Here is a 15848-nt window from a genome sequence, read left to right as displayed (position 1 = left end):
TCATCGTAATCTTACTGAAATGTTTTGCAGTGAAACTATTACAGAAAACAGAACAGAAAAAAACATATTTAGTACCATATCAGAGTTCATATAGGAAGATATTCGCTGGCCACTCTTGCCAAGAAGCATAATGAAATGTGAAAAAAAAAAACGCGATTGCATAATTGTTAGGACCAGATCAGTAATTTTGGTGTTAAAAATCTTTACCCACTTTGAAAACCACCACCCTGAACCCGAAACCGCCATACTGCCACGGTGAATTACCTTGCTCTAAGCAGGTTGTGTCCTTTTTTTAACTGTGGTTTTATCTTTTCAGTAACTGACCGTTTGTTACAACTGAAACAGCTGCCATGAGACCAGGCGCTTGGCTTTCATGCATCACCGACTCGCACAGGATTGTACAATAGTTTAATGCACTGAAGGCATTTCCACAACCTCGGAAATCACACGAAATGGCTGGAAGGGATATCTTCAATTCAGCTGTATAGAACAGTGAAAATAATATAAACACGTGCCGTAAAAAGACTCGTAATTTCAACCAAGTCGGACCTTTTTTAAATCCAAAAGTGATGCATTCCATGTCAAAACTTCGGATTTATGTTGTGTTTTTTTTCACTGGAAGCAGTAACATTCTCCATCTCCATCCCCGGCTCCATCTCCCCTTCCCATCCGGAATTTGAGGCGCTAATATTGAACTCTATTTTGAAGGGATTGCACCTCTATGAATTACGTTATTTAATCTTCAAAAGTCGGTTTACGCAAATGGTCACGTTATTTAAAGGAAAAGGTATCATTGCAGAAACTCGAATACTGGCTACAGTTCAAAACACCTTAGAGCATTTAGAATAGAATTTAATTAAGACCTTGTTGAAAATTGTTCCGCAGTAGACATGGTACCTGTAAAATAACCTCATTACGTTGAACTTGACTACTTACTTTTAAGAAAATACATTTTTTTCAGAAATGTTGCTTTTCCTACCACCATAATAGTAGTAGATTAAATATGATGAAAAAAGATCATATTTATTTAGCGAGACTTCAGCTTGGGGGAAATGTGCCAGTGTCCATAGTTCTCAGTGAGGCATTCAGCTGATCTTTTATAATACCGCGTAACAAATTGACATTACAGTGTAATATACTAACAGCGGGGCGAATGGAGAATTGATTAAAGTAGCGCAATATTTTACACTTTTGGACATCGTTACGCATTGCATATTATTAGAAGTAAGTAGAATTTAAATACAAATGTAAATACTGAACCAAGATAGGAGAGAACCAAATGTTGTCACATAAGCGAATATTTCAGATTGATCCAAATGTTATTTATCACGCTAATCGATAATTGAATCTTATATCCTAATGCACCTGCATAATTGTCTACAGATAGCTATCAAACATTAAGCTCCCTTCTCCATGGAGATGTTTTTTTTATCATTACCGTCAATTTTTAATTTCCTATATTCTGTTGGATCGATCGAATATAGAAATGGAGATCAGCATGCTGGCTTTTCCAACAACAGCGCTGTTTCTTAGGCGGTGATGAAATCCTTACCCTTGCTTCTGGTTGATTGGCAAACTTGACAGTGATTGACAGGCAGCCATGGCAACCAGATACCGAATCTGCCAAGTCCAATAGAAAATCAGATGTGGGCTGAATGTTTTCCCCCCTTTTAACAGCATCTCATCATCGAAACCGCAAAGGATCTAACTCTGGCAATTGGAGCACCAAGTTCATATTTGGCGTCTGGGAACCTAACTGGGACGCATCGTCTGTTTGCTTTGCTGGTTGGAGTTCGTTCCGTTGACTTGGTTTTGCATTTATCTAGCTTTGTCTTTTTTTTTAAAAAAAGAATCAATGTTCCAGCTGCCAATTCTGAATTTCAGCCCTCAGCAGGTGGCGGGGGTTTGTGAGACCCTGGAGGAGAGCGGAGACATTGAGCGCCTGGGTCGCTTCCTCTGGTCCCTGCCAGTGGCCCCAGCAGCATGTGAGGCACTCAACAAAAACGAGTCCGTTCTCAGAGCTAGGGCGATCGTGGCATTCCACACGGGCAACTTCCGAGAGCTATATCATATCCTGGAGAATCACAAGTTCACCAAGGAGTCACACGGCAAGTTGCAGGCCCTTTGGCTAGAAGCGCACTACCAGGAAGCAGAGAAACTAAGGGGTCGCCCCTTGGGTCCAGTGGACAAGTACAGAGTTCGAAAGAAGTTCCCCCTGCCCAGGACCATCTGGGACGGAGAACAGAAGACTCATTGCTTCAAGGAAAGAACGAGGCATTTATTGAGGGAGTGGTACCTGCAGGACCCCTATCCAAATCCCAGCAAAAAACGAGAGCTTGCCCAAGCCACCGGACTTACACCTACACAAGTGGGTAACTGGTTTAAGAATCGTAGGCAAAGGGACAGAGCAGCAGCAGCTAAAAACAGGTCGGTATTATATGTACAATTTTTAAGTGTCCGTAAGTAAGTGCTGGAGAAATAAAAAAGGCAGACTGCTTTGTCAACATCAGCTGCAATACATCAAGTAGGGACCAGCTACGACTGAAAATTTTAATATCCGAATGATTTTATGATGTAAATTTAGCAAAACATAAAAGTATCCTAGTTTGTATTTATGTAATTTGGAACATCGTCTTTAAGGTACTAAAACATTTCATTGCATTAAATTAATAGGCAAGAGACTGAATTGGTCGATCTATTGATACTTATCTATGTCTGCCTAAAACCGTCTTGTACCTCACAGTAAAGTGGATTCCTTTAAATTATATTTGGCAGAGGGAAATATTTCAAAAATCATTTCTTGCAACGCGATTGAGCTAAACCTTCCAGATTAGCTCTTAGTAGCTCAATATAGGGGCTGAATTTATTTCCAAATAAATGCTTAGATTCTTCTGCAAAACACGTGTTTTAGGTACAATTCGGTGTTACTAAATGTTAGTGTACTATCCTGCCAACTGTATCTTCCCCCCCCCCCCCCCGTCTTCAGTTATTTCCAGAATCAATGCCTCAATTCCGATGCCTTCAGGGACCATATTTATTCGGAAACGCTAGCAGATTTTTTTTTAAAGGCTCAGGTCTTAAAACTGTTTGATCTGCTTCATTGTTGACATTGCGAGCAGCATTGTGAGCAATCTTCCATAGTGCAAATCTTGAAGGTGATCCTCGAGTATTTGATTAGCTACCGATTTTGAAGTGTGTCTGTGTGTGTCTGTGCACATTTCTCTCCTCCCCCTTAGATTGTAATTCCTCGCTGTGTTTTCCCCACGAGAGCAGGCTGCAGCAGCAGATTCTGTCACAGGCGTCCGTGCGTTCTTTGAGCGAGGAAGACGCTGCAGTGGAGCCACTTGTGGGCGCATCAAGTCCCGCTGCCAGCCTGTGCAGCGTCTCCGGGAGGAGCAAAGCGGCCACTTCGGCTATCTCCATCACATCGAGCGACAGTGACTGCGACATCTGAGAAGAGAGCCCGCAACGTGCGAGTGCCTCCAAATTCCTGCACAACGAGTCGAGTAAAGACGTCCAGTAATCACAGTGGAGGACACCAGTCGCCACAGTCTTGCATCATTATCTTAGGAACGGTTGTTCTGCTTTCACGGCAGAAGACTTTAATGACCATGGTCTTTAAAACAAAAACTCGTTATTACCTTTATTTAAAGGATACATATAGAAAAAAAATTACTGAAGTGATGCCTCGATAACCATTTCTGCCAAGCTGCAAAATTTTGAGCACCTGCCCTGTAACTTCGTGGGTATTTCATGTTGAAAGACGGTGTTATTTTTTTACTTTACTTTAAAGTTTTATATATATATACATATATATGTTTGTTTATCTATTTAAAAGAATTGCTTTGTTAGCTTTTTGCATCCTTTGTTCGTTCATTTGTGCACAGACTATTTGTAGAGTACTGTTCGTTGGGTAGCGAATACACGGTTTGAAAGATAAATAAAATATTTAACAACGAGCATTTCTTTTCCGGATCTTCAGTTCATCTGCGTTTTCCTGAATAGATTGTCCCTGTAATTGTAAAGACCGTGGGGATGTTTTAAATAAATATTTCGGATTAGCCGAGGAGAAATTCCGATTTAATCTGAATCAGTTAGGTTTGGAACGGATCTCTTAATCCGACACTGTTAAAGGCAAGCGTCATGCCGCAGGCTAGCTAAACCTCGTAGAACTAAAATGGCTTTTTATTATACAATCTGACGTTGATCTTTAAATCGCTTGAGCTGTGCTCTTTTCGCTCGCTCCGATTGATTGCATTTGCCTTCCCGTATTAAGAAAATGAATGCTTCAGTCTTTCGACTTAATTCGATTTCTTTTCTGCTGCAGAACACTTAAGAATCAGAGCGGTACAAAAGATGTGAACTACACTGCATGCCTTGAATGTGTACAGTTGCGCTTATTGAAGAATGATAAGAGCGAACTGCCGTGCAGGTTGCTGTCAGCTATGTATTACATTCTATATTACTTTATAGCTGTTATGACTGCAGTTTGTATTCACCATAGATAGTGAAAGGTAATTGAAAATATTCACCGCACATTATCTTTAGCATTGTAAAACTTGCTAGCGTTTACAAGCAGATGGTCTATTGAGTTATGCTTTGACAGCTTTTGAAATGGGATGTAGAATGTACGGGGAATTGTGTACGCCAAAAGCGTCACGACAGCAAAATTGCTGTGCAGAGTAGGACAATGCCTTATTTTAAGACCACAAACAAACGCTGTTTTGTAGCCTTTTTGGACGGTGGTTAGCCGTGGATTTCAATTACTTTTATAATTCAGATGACAAAATTCTAAAACAGTACTCAAGTATTAACTCCGAGCACCAACTGCTGAGAGCTATTCGGGAATGCCTCTTTGCATTTGATATAAAGTGCCTCGTATGAAAACAGTTCTTAGCGCAGACAAAGCAAACATGTGTTACAAACAAATATGGTGAAGCTCTACTTTTGTGTGAATCACTTTAGTGCCGTTTTATTTGTGTATGCATTTTATTTAAATTTGCAAGATGCGCGTAAATGCGACTTAAACACAACATAACGATACCATTTGGGAATTCTCTTTAAAGGAAACAAGGTCTTCATTTATTCACATATTGTGCAGTTTGCACCAACAGGCACATTTTAATTCAATACGTAGGTGTACATAAAGGATCACATGAGGGTTTGGACTGATAGAAATCAACACTATTTACTCGATAATATTGGTACACCATACAATAATACCCGTCGAGTCTTAAATAATTCCATAATTGGCGACTTTAGTAAATCATATGCATCTTATAAAATCTAGTTTGAAATCTGCGGTCACGCCAGAGGACACCATTTAAATAAATCAGATATTTGTTAGCCCAATTTGTAGTGATATTTTATCTTTATCTGCTAAGAACTTGGTGTTTTATGCCCCATGCTGTGTTCATACGCACAAAGTAGGCTGCCTAGCAATCATCACAAATTTCACAACAACCACGTACTACTTACAATGGACCGCACTCCAATGCCAATATGCTAACTAAATGCGCCGATTTCTTCCTTGTGTCTGTTGTGAATTTTAGACTATACCTATCAACAATCAGATGGTGTGTTTGTTTGTATAAAATATAGACATGGAGATATAAACAGTAACTGCTTTACAAAGGCACATTTTCCAATTTTGGGGTAAATTATTGGTGGATTATTTTGATATCGAAGTACAGTATTGTTAGACAATATTATTGTCGATAACTGCCAGACAACATGTTTTACCGTGAGTTCCTCTATGAACGGGCATATTATTACGATCAAGTTAATGGATAATTGCTAAAATGCAGTTCTGTTAGTTCGCCAAATCAAATAACTCAGGGCCGCAAGGAGATGTTGCTACTGATAAACAATAGTCGTGTTACTCCAGCTGTGTTGCTCCAGGCAAAAGTTTAACCATATGGATCGTTACAAAATTATGTACACATTATTGTTTCATGTTTTAATGAACAGAAGATAAGTTTTTATTTTTTTCAGGATTTAGGTAATGATTCTTTCCTGTCGTATTTTGTCAACATGCATATTGAACGCTCTATTAACCTGCTGAGTCCCAAGGTTTATTTTCACGACTGTCTATTTCTTTACTGTTTACTGCATAACTGCTGTCTGAAAGAGATCAAAAAGAGACCTCAGAAATGAACTGGTAGACATTAATTGGTTTGGCCATCACTGTGGATGTCTATTTTCATCAATCTGTATTTTTACAGATTATTTTTCATACTCTATTATAAACAAACCATCAGTGTAATTGCTGTTCTACACTAATCATTTTACCAACTTCAGTTCGGCTCTACGACTTTACCCGGAAGAGATCTTAGTTGTAAAAGAGTGAAGATTAAATATCCGTGTTACCTGTTCAAATTTACGATTAAACGTGACTTTTTAATTTCAAATCAAGACATCACAGCTTTTCGAAGGGGTCGATGTTTTTAGTTTAGATAACGCCAATAAATTCACCGTCATTTTGAGCTAATATTTGTATATTTATGACATCATCGAGAGCCAATGAATGTGGCGTATTCTATATGAGAATTATGAAATTTACTAGCATCCCGTATACTGGGCAGTGATACTGACAGGGCATGTGACCAACCATTATCAATGTAGCAGAAATCACCCAATCAACCTCGCAAGAGGAAGAACTTTCACCAGCTTTTAGCATGGCGGAGACAAATCGGTGAAAAGTTTACCGACTTTTTAGGAAAATGCAATCTATTAAATTAATAAGAACATCAGAAACAAGTAATTTATAGACCATTGATTAGTTCATGTATTTACGATGCAAGACTGAGTGAGGTTATCTTAATTTGTAGGGATTATGTGTAACAATATTGAATCACTGTTTCATAAGGTTGTAAGCATTAAATGATTTCAGGAATCGTCGGCAAGATTGGAGAGTTGTTTTGAAATAAAAGGGAAAGTTAATCGTCAGGCAGTATATATTTAGAAAACTCACCGTTAAATAATTAGTTATATGATAGGATGACATACGTTAAATTATTTATTTACTGTTCCGTAGATCACAGCAGCTACAAAATGTATTTCACTTTCTGTTTATATTTTCTTAAGATTGGGTTTGAGCGACTTAGCTTTACAGAGAAATTGCGCGTTTATAATTAAAAATATTATCCACGTGTGCTTATGAACTTAACATTGCAACCACAGATCTAAAAGTGAATCGTGTTGGAGTCAAATTGTGGAAACCTTCAATATATAGCAATACATGAATAACAAGTAGTAGCTAAACATATAAACTATATATTACATAACAAAGGACATTGGAGATTAGTTACTGGTCTTATTTTTAATACGCCTTAGAAAAAGGTATATTACAGTTTTAAACTCATCGCTTGTTGGTCGTTTTTCAGGCATATTCGAACAACATAGAAGCACAATATTACCTAAAAGCGCAATTATTGCTTTCTCGATCTGTTGTGATCCTAAGGAGAAAGAAAACATTGTACTTTAACGTGATTAGGGGAGATGTGCAACAGCGTATTCCCTTTTGTGCACGACCTAGGGAAATATTTGAAAAATATTTCCGTTTCTATTCAAGCGTGAGATAGACCTCAACGGGAATGAATGAAAAAGTCTTGTAAGTAGTCAATAACATTGTCAAGCTTCTCTGAGTAATAAACGCTAATGATGGGATCTCGAGTCCCTGGAGGACAAAGGGCGCTTTAAGTATTCTGTGATGTTGTATTGGCTAACGAGGAGTTTACAAAAGATTTACCATGCAACATTTTGAATCCGCAAGAGGTAAGCAAAGCAAAAGGCTGGGGTTCAGACAGCATTGAACTATATACAACAAGAGAGGAGGAAAGAGAATGGCAAACGTACGACTGAATGGGTGAGTGCATTTCTTTAAGTGAAAATATTTTAGAGACCAGTTTGTTATTTTAAAGCAACAGCATTCAGTTCCAACTTAAATGTTATGAATTCACTTCTTTTTTTTTGCCAACATTGGATGAGCTTACCAGTTTGTTCTGATTTAGCCTGGGTACTGGTTGGCTGATTTTGAGTCAATGAAATTGACCTGAATTGACAAGCGTATTGTTGCGAAGGCTTCAAAAATTGTGATTACGGTGGACACAATTTGGTAACATTCTAATTGACGTGAATTGAAATAAAATGTCACATTTCTTCTAATTTAGCTGACAAACTTTAGCCTGATGTGTAAATTGCATTGACTGGCGATTTATCAAAATGATTGTGGGAAAATGCTAAATAACGTTAAATAATATTTTAATGTCTGGGTGCTCCTGGGTGTTCATTTTATGGACGATAAACAATGCATCTGCATAGATTCCTCTTCCACACATGGGCATCCATTGATACTGAAGTTAGGCTCTCAAGACAATGAAATCAGGCCTTTTTAATTGCATACGTTGCGAAGTATGAAGTATTTAAATATAGCATACGAATCTAAAACTAATTGAAGTGCATTCTTTGCATTTAATTTACCAAACGTTAGCGTGAAATACATGTATTAGTAATAGAGCGTTAACATATTCTGATAGCCATGATAAATAATATTTTAAATACAAATAGATTTATTTGGGAAAATGTTTAGCGGCTTCACTTATAATTGTAAAACGTTTTGATTATCATACTCTTGAAAACTAAAAATTGCCACAGAAAACCAAATCTCTGAAATTTTTGCCATATTTATCAATTTTATTTATTAACCCAATGATACCTGCACAAATGAAACCATTTTAAAATTTATTGCATTATCAATTGTAAGTATGCCTGAAATATATAGAAACATAAGACATCTCAAGGGCCCGGCAAGGCTCGCTAGCACTTAGTCTGCTATTGGTACCAACGAAAATTTTGAATGTGTCCATTTTTTTCATCTCCAAGATTTTAACTGGTACATTGTTCCAAATATTTATCAATATTTGAGTAAATATATTCTTCTTAATATTTGGTTTATTTGGTTTAAATTTACTATTGATTTAATTTATATAAACTGGCTCTATTCCCCTAGTTTATTCTGGGTCTTATCTATAACAACTTAATATTTTACAGTCTTGATAAGGCCAACTTCCAGATTAACCTACTCTCTAGATGTTAGACCTGAACCTGACAACTCAACCATTTAATAAGATGTCCTGTAGCTATTCGGTTCGCTTTCTCCAATCTCTGTTTATGTTCTTGTGGGTGATGACGGGAATTGACCATTCAAGTTTGGCGAAACCAATATGTAAATCTGGAGTGTTATTCTGTTAAATGTCCTACATCCTATTAGCTTATTTAGTTGCCTCGTCACTTTGCTCAGACACATTGAAAATGGCCATTCCAAATTCCAAATTTCCCTCTTGCATTGATTGTTTACTTGTGTTGCACATTTTTCAATCAATGTGGTATATTTTATACTTATCAGCACTAAATTTGATTTGTCACTTCTCTGCTCTAACCATCTAAACCTTTCTCCAATTTTTTCTGTGTCATTCTTTGTCTTCCACTGTTTCAGTGACATTAGAGTTAACAAGAATATAGTTAGATTTTGTACCGCCAACACTTCGGAAGAAGATCTACACATTGATCCTTTCTCACCAGCAGTGTGATTGCACTTTTAAAAGACCCTCAGCCTAAGATCTCTTTTTGGTTAATTTGAAGTATTTCACGGGGAAATATATCAACAGCCTCAAGTGAAAATAAATAACTTATACCATAGGTGTTTTGCTAGCTATTTTGTTTGTGATATTCCTGAAGAAGCCATGAAGATTTGCCAAACATGGTTTTACCCCACTCCTGCAGCCCATTTTCCTTGAAGTATTGACGATTGGGCATGTAGTTGATAGTGATATGTTTGTTTATAAAACTTTTATTACTTTGCTTGTCAGTAGACACAGTATAGGGAACATTTTAAAGTTGTCCAGGATGTAAATGAATGTACAGTAATCACTCGGTTTTATGCATACAGTAAGAAATGTACTCATGCTGATTGCTAGTGTGTTAAAGAGGGCACTGGTGTTTTTTAGTTTTAAACCTTGATCTAAGAAGCTGAAACACAATACTTGAATTATTTCAGCTGCTTTCAGATTAACCCGCCTGACTAACCACTATTGTAGAGCAAAATTATAAATTTGCACTTGTATGTGATAATCAGTAATATGTGAACATGTACAAAAATTTGCAATATAATCGTAATGGCAAACAACGTCTGATTCATAACGCTGCACTAAACTGTGCGTTTCTAAATTTAAATGAAAAATTCTGTTTACGGATTAGCCATTATATAACTTTATTAATTGGATTTTTTTATCCATACCATACTTCTTGACGCTTCTAGCATTCTTGCTGGATACAGTCACGGATCTATATTTAATAGACATCAAAATTGTGTTTTATGATAATGTTATTTTTTTCCCTTTAGATCACCAGAAAGGAACCCGACCAACATTGATTTCTGATGGACCCATAGAGTACGCTGCTACAAGTTAGTCGTTGAAATATAATACTAAGGAGGAAATTCTATATCAAATACCAAATGCGAAAATTTTGAGTATACGTTGATTACATCTGTGAATTGTTGGTGTTTCCTCTCAATATAATTCTATAATTACTGTCAGTCATGGCTGAATGATTTAGATTAAATATGCCACATAAGAAGTCTGAAGATTGCAATGCACTTATTAATAATTCATTGAAGCAATTTCAGAGCTAAAAGCATAGACTGATACAACGTTCGGGTGGCGGTGCTTCAAACCAAAGGCGTTTAACATAAAACGTAACCCAAAAAAAAGTTTTCGAAAGGCGCATTTAACGGGGGTACGTTGATCCTGTCATATTAAAATTTCAAGCTATGTTAGAGCTGTAAATTAATATTGCATTGCTTTTGCAGCACGCTTAAGTGCAAATAAACACATCCTTCGAGTACAATACCTAACGTTTTCAAACCACCACAATTTTTAACATAATACAGGCACAATTTGTACATCCCTAGCTTTAGGTGGGTGAAATCGAAGTTTTGTTTCTACAATTACATTTTCGTTGTCAGGCTGGCAATTTTTTTGCGCAATGATTTCGTCCTTCTTCCTGAGCCAACAATATTAGCTGAGGAAGACACATCCAGTGGCCAGTAGTATTTATTAAATGGATACCGTTTTTAGGTACTTGAATTTGCGAGGGAATTTTATAATGCTACACGTCACTGTGAGACCATGGTCCATGGTTAGCGTCAACATTTCGTTAGGCTAATCAAACATTTACTTTTGATCAAAGCTCACACATTTTATTTATTTACTACCAACTATAAACATCATGATAAGCAAAGCAATTATTATTAGATACCTTGACAACATAATTTTCTACCCTGATATCAGAAATCAGAGAACGCTGAATACTTTGGTATCTCCCCGTCTCCTGTGCTTCTCATAATATAATCCATGTGTAATCAAATTCATTCAATTGCCTACAGGTGTAACATTCTACTTACTTTTTGATGCAAAGTCAAGGAACGTACTAGCACAAATATTAATATGAATATGCTTGGGTTGAATTATTTCTTTTGAAACTACCAGTATCAAACAACTTTAGTGTCCTGATTCTCAGATCTATAATAACAAGACCAGAGAACTTGTAGTTTATCAGGGGCATCTCAATGCATATAGAATAGAATTGTTACGACTCAGAGATGAAATAAAATCTTTTACTCCACATTGGTTTGGTAACTGGAGCTCCTATAATTAATGTGACTGCCACCTAGATCATAGCCGAAATACCCCTTTCTCTAAGCATGCAATCATTACATATATGGAGAGCACAATTAGAGATTATATATACTATAATTTTAAGCCTGTATTTGAATCTTCAGGCCTCTTAAACTGAGCTAGCCCCAAAGTAATGTTTTAAAAATGTATATGTTGAATAGATGGTGAGATGGTCAAATAGGCAGTCACCTAATTGATCGTAAATAAATACTAATATCGCAGATTTACCTGATATTGTGGGATTATTCTCTATTCACTGTAGAATATCTACTTGGTCTTTGGAAACAAATGGTTTAATGTAACAAAAAAAGTTATAAACATTCTATTCTAGGTTTCACGTAATGCTTATAATGTAGATAAGTTGCAAAACTATAATTGATATTAACTCATTGTACAAGGTTATGTGCAAATAAAAATGGGTCCTCTCGGGATATAATTTTCAACATAGGTACTGTGCAGTAAAAGTATATAGTATAGCAAACAGCTAGTATATATTTTCTTGTCTAATGTCTGTCTACACGTGGTGGAAACGGGATGGACAACGTGCAGAAGACTCAAAATAGGTTCAGCACTCTTTTCGAATAACATGGGTAGAACCTTGGAAAGGTCCATTGATATTGAGTTGTCCTTGATTCGTAGTTGCTACATTGCTGGATTCCACTTGCCTCAGGATTCTTCTAAAATAAAAAAAAACAATCTTTTTAAATTAGGACAATAACTTTTTTTTCGCATTTTTATTTAGTGTTTAAAAATATTGCTCATAATCACATAGCAGATGAATAGTATTCCCCCCCACCCCCCTGAGACAAATACAACCAACACCTGCTAAGTGAATAATCTTAGTTACCAGGAACTGACAGTAACATTTCGGCGATTTTTCATTCTGAGGCTCATCCCATAGTATTGTCAAGTTATTAACGCATAAGGAGACGTGGAGTGGCAGAAAGTCATCTGACCCATCAAACTCTCTTCATCGGGAGCTGAGTGCATGTTCAAGCAGCGTGAGGCTACCACAACATCTAGCTCTAAACCACTTCGACATTAGATCGCTAATTCAGACCATTCCTAGGCAAGCCCTCAATCTGTGTCTTTACCTGGCCAATATCTAATCAAATAGAAACCATTTAGGAATATAGAAAGGTAAGAATTGATAATTGAGTTGTTGATTAACCATAGCAATGAGTCGCTATCAATTAGTTTACAACAACCCCAGAAATGATATGAGGAAAACCCCGGTAGTGGAAAATTTTGGGAGCCATAGATTCAAAGTTAATCTTTTTTTTTCTGCCAATCGTGCTACATTTAACACATGCCGTATTTCAAATCAGTCATATACAACATCCAAAAATGTTACTTTCTGAATAAATGTATCTAATTTATATTTGAACAGTTATTTTTTTCAACTTAGAGGTTGTCCTCGCTTGATCTTTCTTAACCTTGAAGGATGACAAAATAGGTAGAATATTTCATAAATGTTAGGCCAGAAATTGACAAATTGCATTATTTAATGTAAATGGAGAATTGAACAGGACCAATGACGCACTTCAGACCTATAATGGTTACATGCTTAACTGTCCTTCCCCAGAAGATAGAAAATAACAGTCACGTCTGCTGGGCTAAATTACAATGTAAAATCATCAGTCCCCTAGTACAAAACTTTTTATGGTGATTCCTTGCCGACTATCTATCAAGTCTCTTTGGTCTCTCTTTTTTGCTCTCCCGATGGCTTCAGATAGATGCTCAATTGGAAAACTGCAGGCTGAGAAGTATTTTTCAAAATTTGGCCAGGACAAAGGAAATTTAAATATACATTTCTTATGCAACTCAAGCCTATTTTCGAACAAAACGTCCGAAAGGTTTGTTTCCGCCTGGCTCAGATACCTGATCAGTCATAACATCCTTAATCTGGGGCCATTGGGCATCGAAATAAGCCATTCTATTTTCGGCGAGTGAACTTGGCTTTCAACCCCACATGCACTATGATATGAAGAAAGAAGTCGGTACAAAGATACAGCACAGAAAAACTGCTTATTTTTTTTCAACAAACTGGCAGTGCCGTGCAGTTAACTTAGTGTCACGACATGTGTGTTTGGGTGTACATACAGAACTCTGTCCCCTGGCCCCAGTTTTATTTTTTATTTATTTATATCAGAAGTTTCTAGTTTCCCATAATAATACAAACATTGAAAAATAAAGGAATAATAGTTCCCAGGAAAAAGAAAGACTTGCATTTATATAATACCTTTCACAACCTAAAGATGCCCCAAATGTTTTGTAGTCAATTAGGTACTTTTAAAATGTAATTCACTTTTGCAATGTATGAATTACGGCAGCCAAAACAGCACAGAGAGTAAAGTGATAATTAATAGACTGGGCCTTGGTTTAACATCTCGTGAAATACAGTATATCCAATATTGCAGCACTCCCTCACTACAGCTTTGGAGTACCAACCTAAATAATGTGCCAAAGCCTCTGAAAATCCAATGTAGTTCCAGACCACATTGAAAATATGACTGAAACACAGCATTGCAGTTGCACTCGCCAACGCTACTCCACCTACCTTTCTCTAGTGCCCCCAGGAGTTCGTTTGCTGAACTTACTTGAGTTATGCTGTTACTTTGATGCCGAAGTGGCAGTATATATTCCTAGACATAGATTTAAATTGAAAAAGTACGTTTCCCTCCTTTGTAGTTTACTTTCCTTTTTTAAGATCTCAGGTCAGGAAACTGGAAATGCATAAGGTTTACCCAGTTTTCTTCTGTCCTATATATTTCAAAATATACTGTGAAATAATTTATTTATATAAGAATTTAATTGGACACACTGTTTTAACCGTTTGGTTACAGCATGCAGTTTATGTTGTTCGTTCGACAAATTACTCATTAATGGAGGAATTAAATGTATGATCCCAAGATGTAGTTTAAAATGCATTGCTTTCCTTGCTGCGCTTATATCTCTGCTACTGGCCTTACCAGTAATATGCGTTCCGGTTCTATTTATACTGCCTTGCTCAAAAAACAATTCTTTTGGCTAGTAGATCTTGGTGTATGCACGGTCACAGGCATGTTCAGAGTTGCCCATAGAGCGATTAAAATTAAATGGTTTATATCATGCTTCAAACGTTTAAATTAAATGAAGGTGAGTTTTTAAAATACCTTATAAAATGGCCTGATAATTTAGTGTGACAATCTAAGGATGCCCCAAACACATTGGAACTCCATGTGGTGACATATCCCAGCTGTGGATCTGTCTCCCCCTAAGAATCTCACCGTGCGACCCCAGGTTTATACCACAACTTCGCTGTTGCGGGAATGCTACCGTTGTAAGTTATTGCAAATTTTGATTTCCAGTACAATGGGTCCGGAAGAGAAACAACTTTTTTTATACAATTTCATTGGCATCTTTTAATGTAATCAATTTTAAAACACAGACGCCCGTAACGTTTTTTGGGTTATTGGCTTGGCCAATGGGTTCAATTAAAGAACCAACTCGTGATCTTAATTTGATCATTCGCTTTGAATGTGAAATTCGATTGGCCAAGTAAAAACAACGGAGGGGAATCTACATATGGTTAATTAGAGGAGATGCAGGTTACTTGGCACTAAATCAACAGATGCTTAGAAATGGTCCCGCTTTAAGAAAGGTGAAACTTCAGCTTTAAAACAAAATGCTCAGATTCATAATTTTAAAAGTTGTATCAGACGCTTTAAAAAGACAATGTCTGTCATATATATCGCGCGTTTATTTCTTCCTTTTTTTCTGTTTCGAAGCTATATGTTGCCCTGAAGTAGTAATTATGACCTCTAGCTTCCACATACTGGCAACTACTGCAGCAATGCTCTCAACTAGAGCCCTTGCAGCCACTGTACAATTCCTAATTCCGAGCTCCGCCTTGTCAATTAGTAGCCCCGCTGGAGCTGCTTATTGTTCACTCAGGCGCTGTCCTTGGTATTTGCCCTTTCTCTACAGGGAATCCAACATGGCAATCAGGAAGCAATTTGCGAATTGGCTGCTTCTATAAATAATCTTCTACGTCTTAACAAAGAAGCCTTTTTAACTAGAGTTTATTGTTGCTGAACAATTTTGAAGGAAAAAGATGTCATATTAGCT

The 15848-nt window shown here is 36.9% G+C and overlaps 1 protein-coding gene and 1 long non-coding RNA gene across 3 annotated transcripts; both read left to right on the top strand.

The window, feature by feature from the left end:
- Nucleotides 1-1687: 1687 nt before the first annotated feature.
- Nucleotides 1688-3960, top strand: LOC144693467 (homeobox protein SIX6). 2 transcript variants are annotated; one of them, XM_078563328.1, is made up of 2 exons: nt 1688-2427; nt 3274-3960. In XM_078563328.1, the coding sequence occupies exons 1-2, from the start codon at nt 1856-1858 to the stop codon at nt 3452-3454; spliced, it is 753 nt and encodes a 250-aa protein (XP_078419454.1). In that variant the 5' UTR covers nt 1688-1855; the 3' UTR covers nt 3455-3960. The 2 variants fall into 2 exon arrangements, with proteins under 2 accessions (XP_078419454.1, XP_078419453.1); XM_078563327.1 differs by having other exon boundaries at nt 3271-3960.
- Nucleotides 3961-7729: 3769 nt separating this feature from the next.
- On the top strand, nt 7730-11949 carry LOC144693465 (uncharacterized). The gene is made up of 2 exons (XR_013579539.1): nt 7730-7867; nt 10403-11949. It is a non-coding gene; the product is annotated as an uncharacterized LOC144693465 (long non-coding RNA).
- The last annotated feature ends 3899 nt before the right edge of the window (nt 11950-15848 follow it).

Source organism: Cetorhinus maximus, chromosome 18 (genome assembly GCF_964194155.1).
Source record: "Cetorhinus maximus chromosome 18, sCetMax3.hap1.1, whole genome shotgun sequence".
In the NCBI taxonomy this organism is placed as follows: domain Eukaryota; kingdom Metazoa; phylum Chordata; class Chondrichthyes; order Lamniformes; family Cetorhinidae; genus Cetorhinus; species Cetorhinus maximus.
The sequence above is the reverse complement of the archived record's forward strand: the minus strand, read 5'-3'. Positions and strand labels throughout refer to the sequence as shown.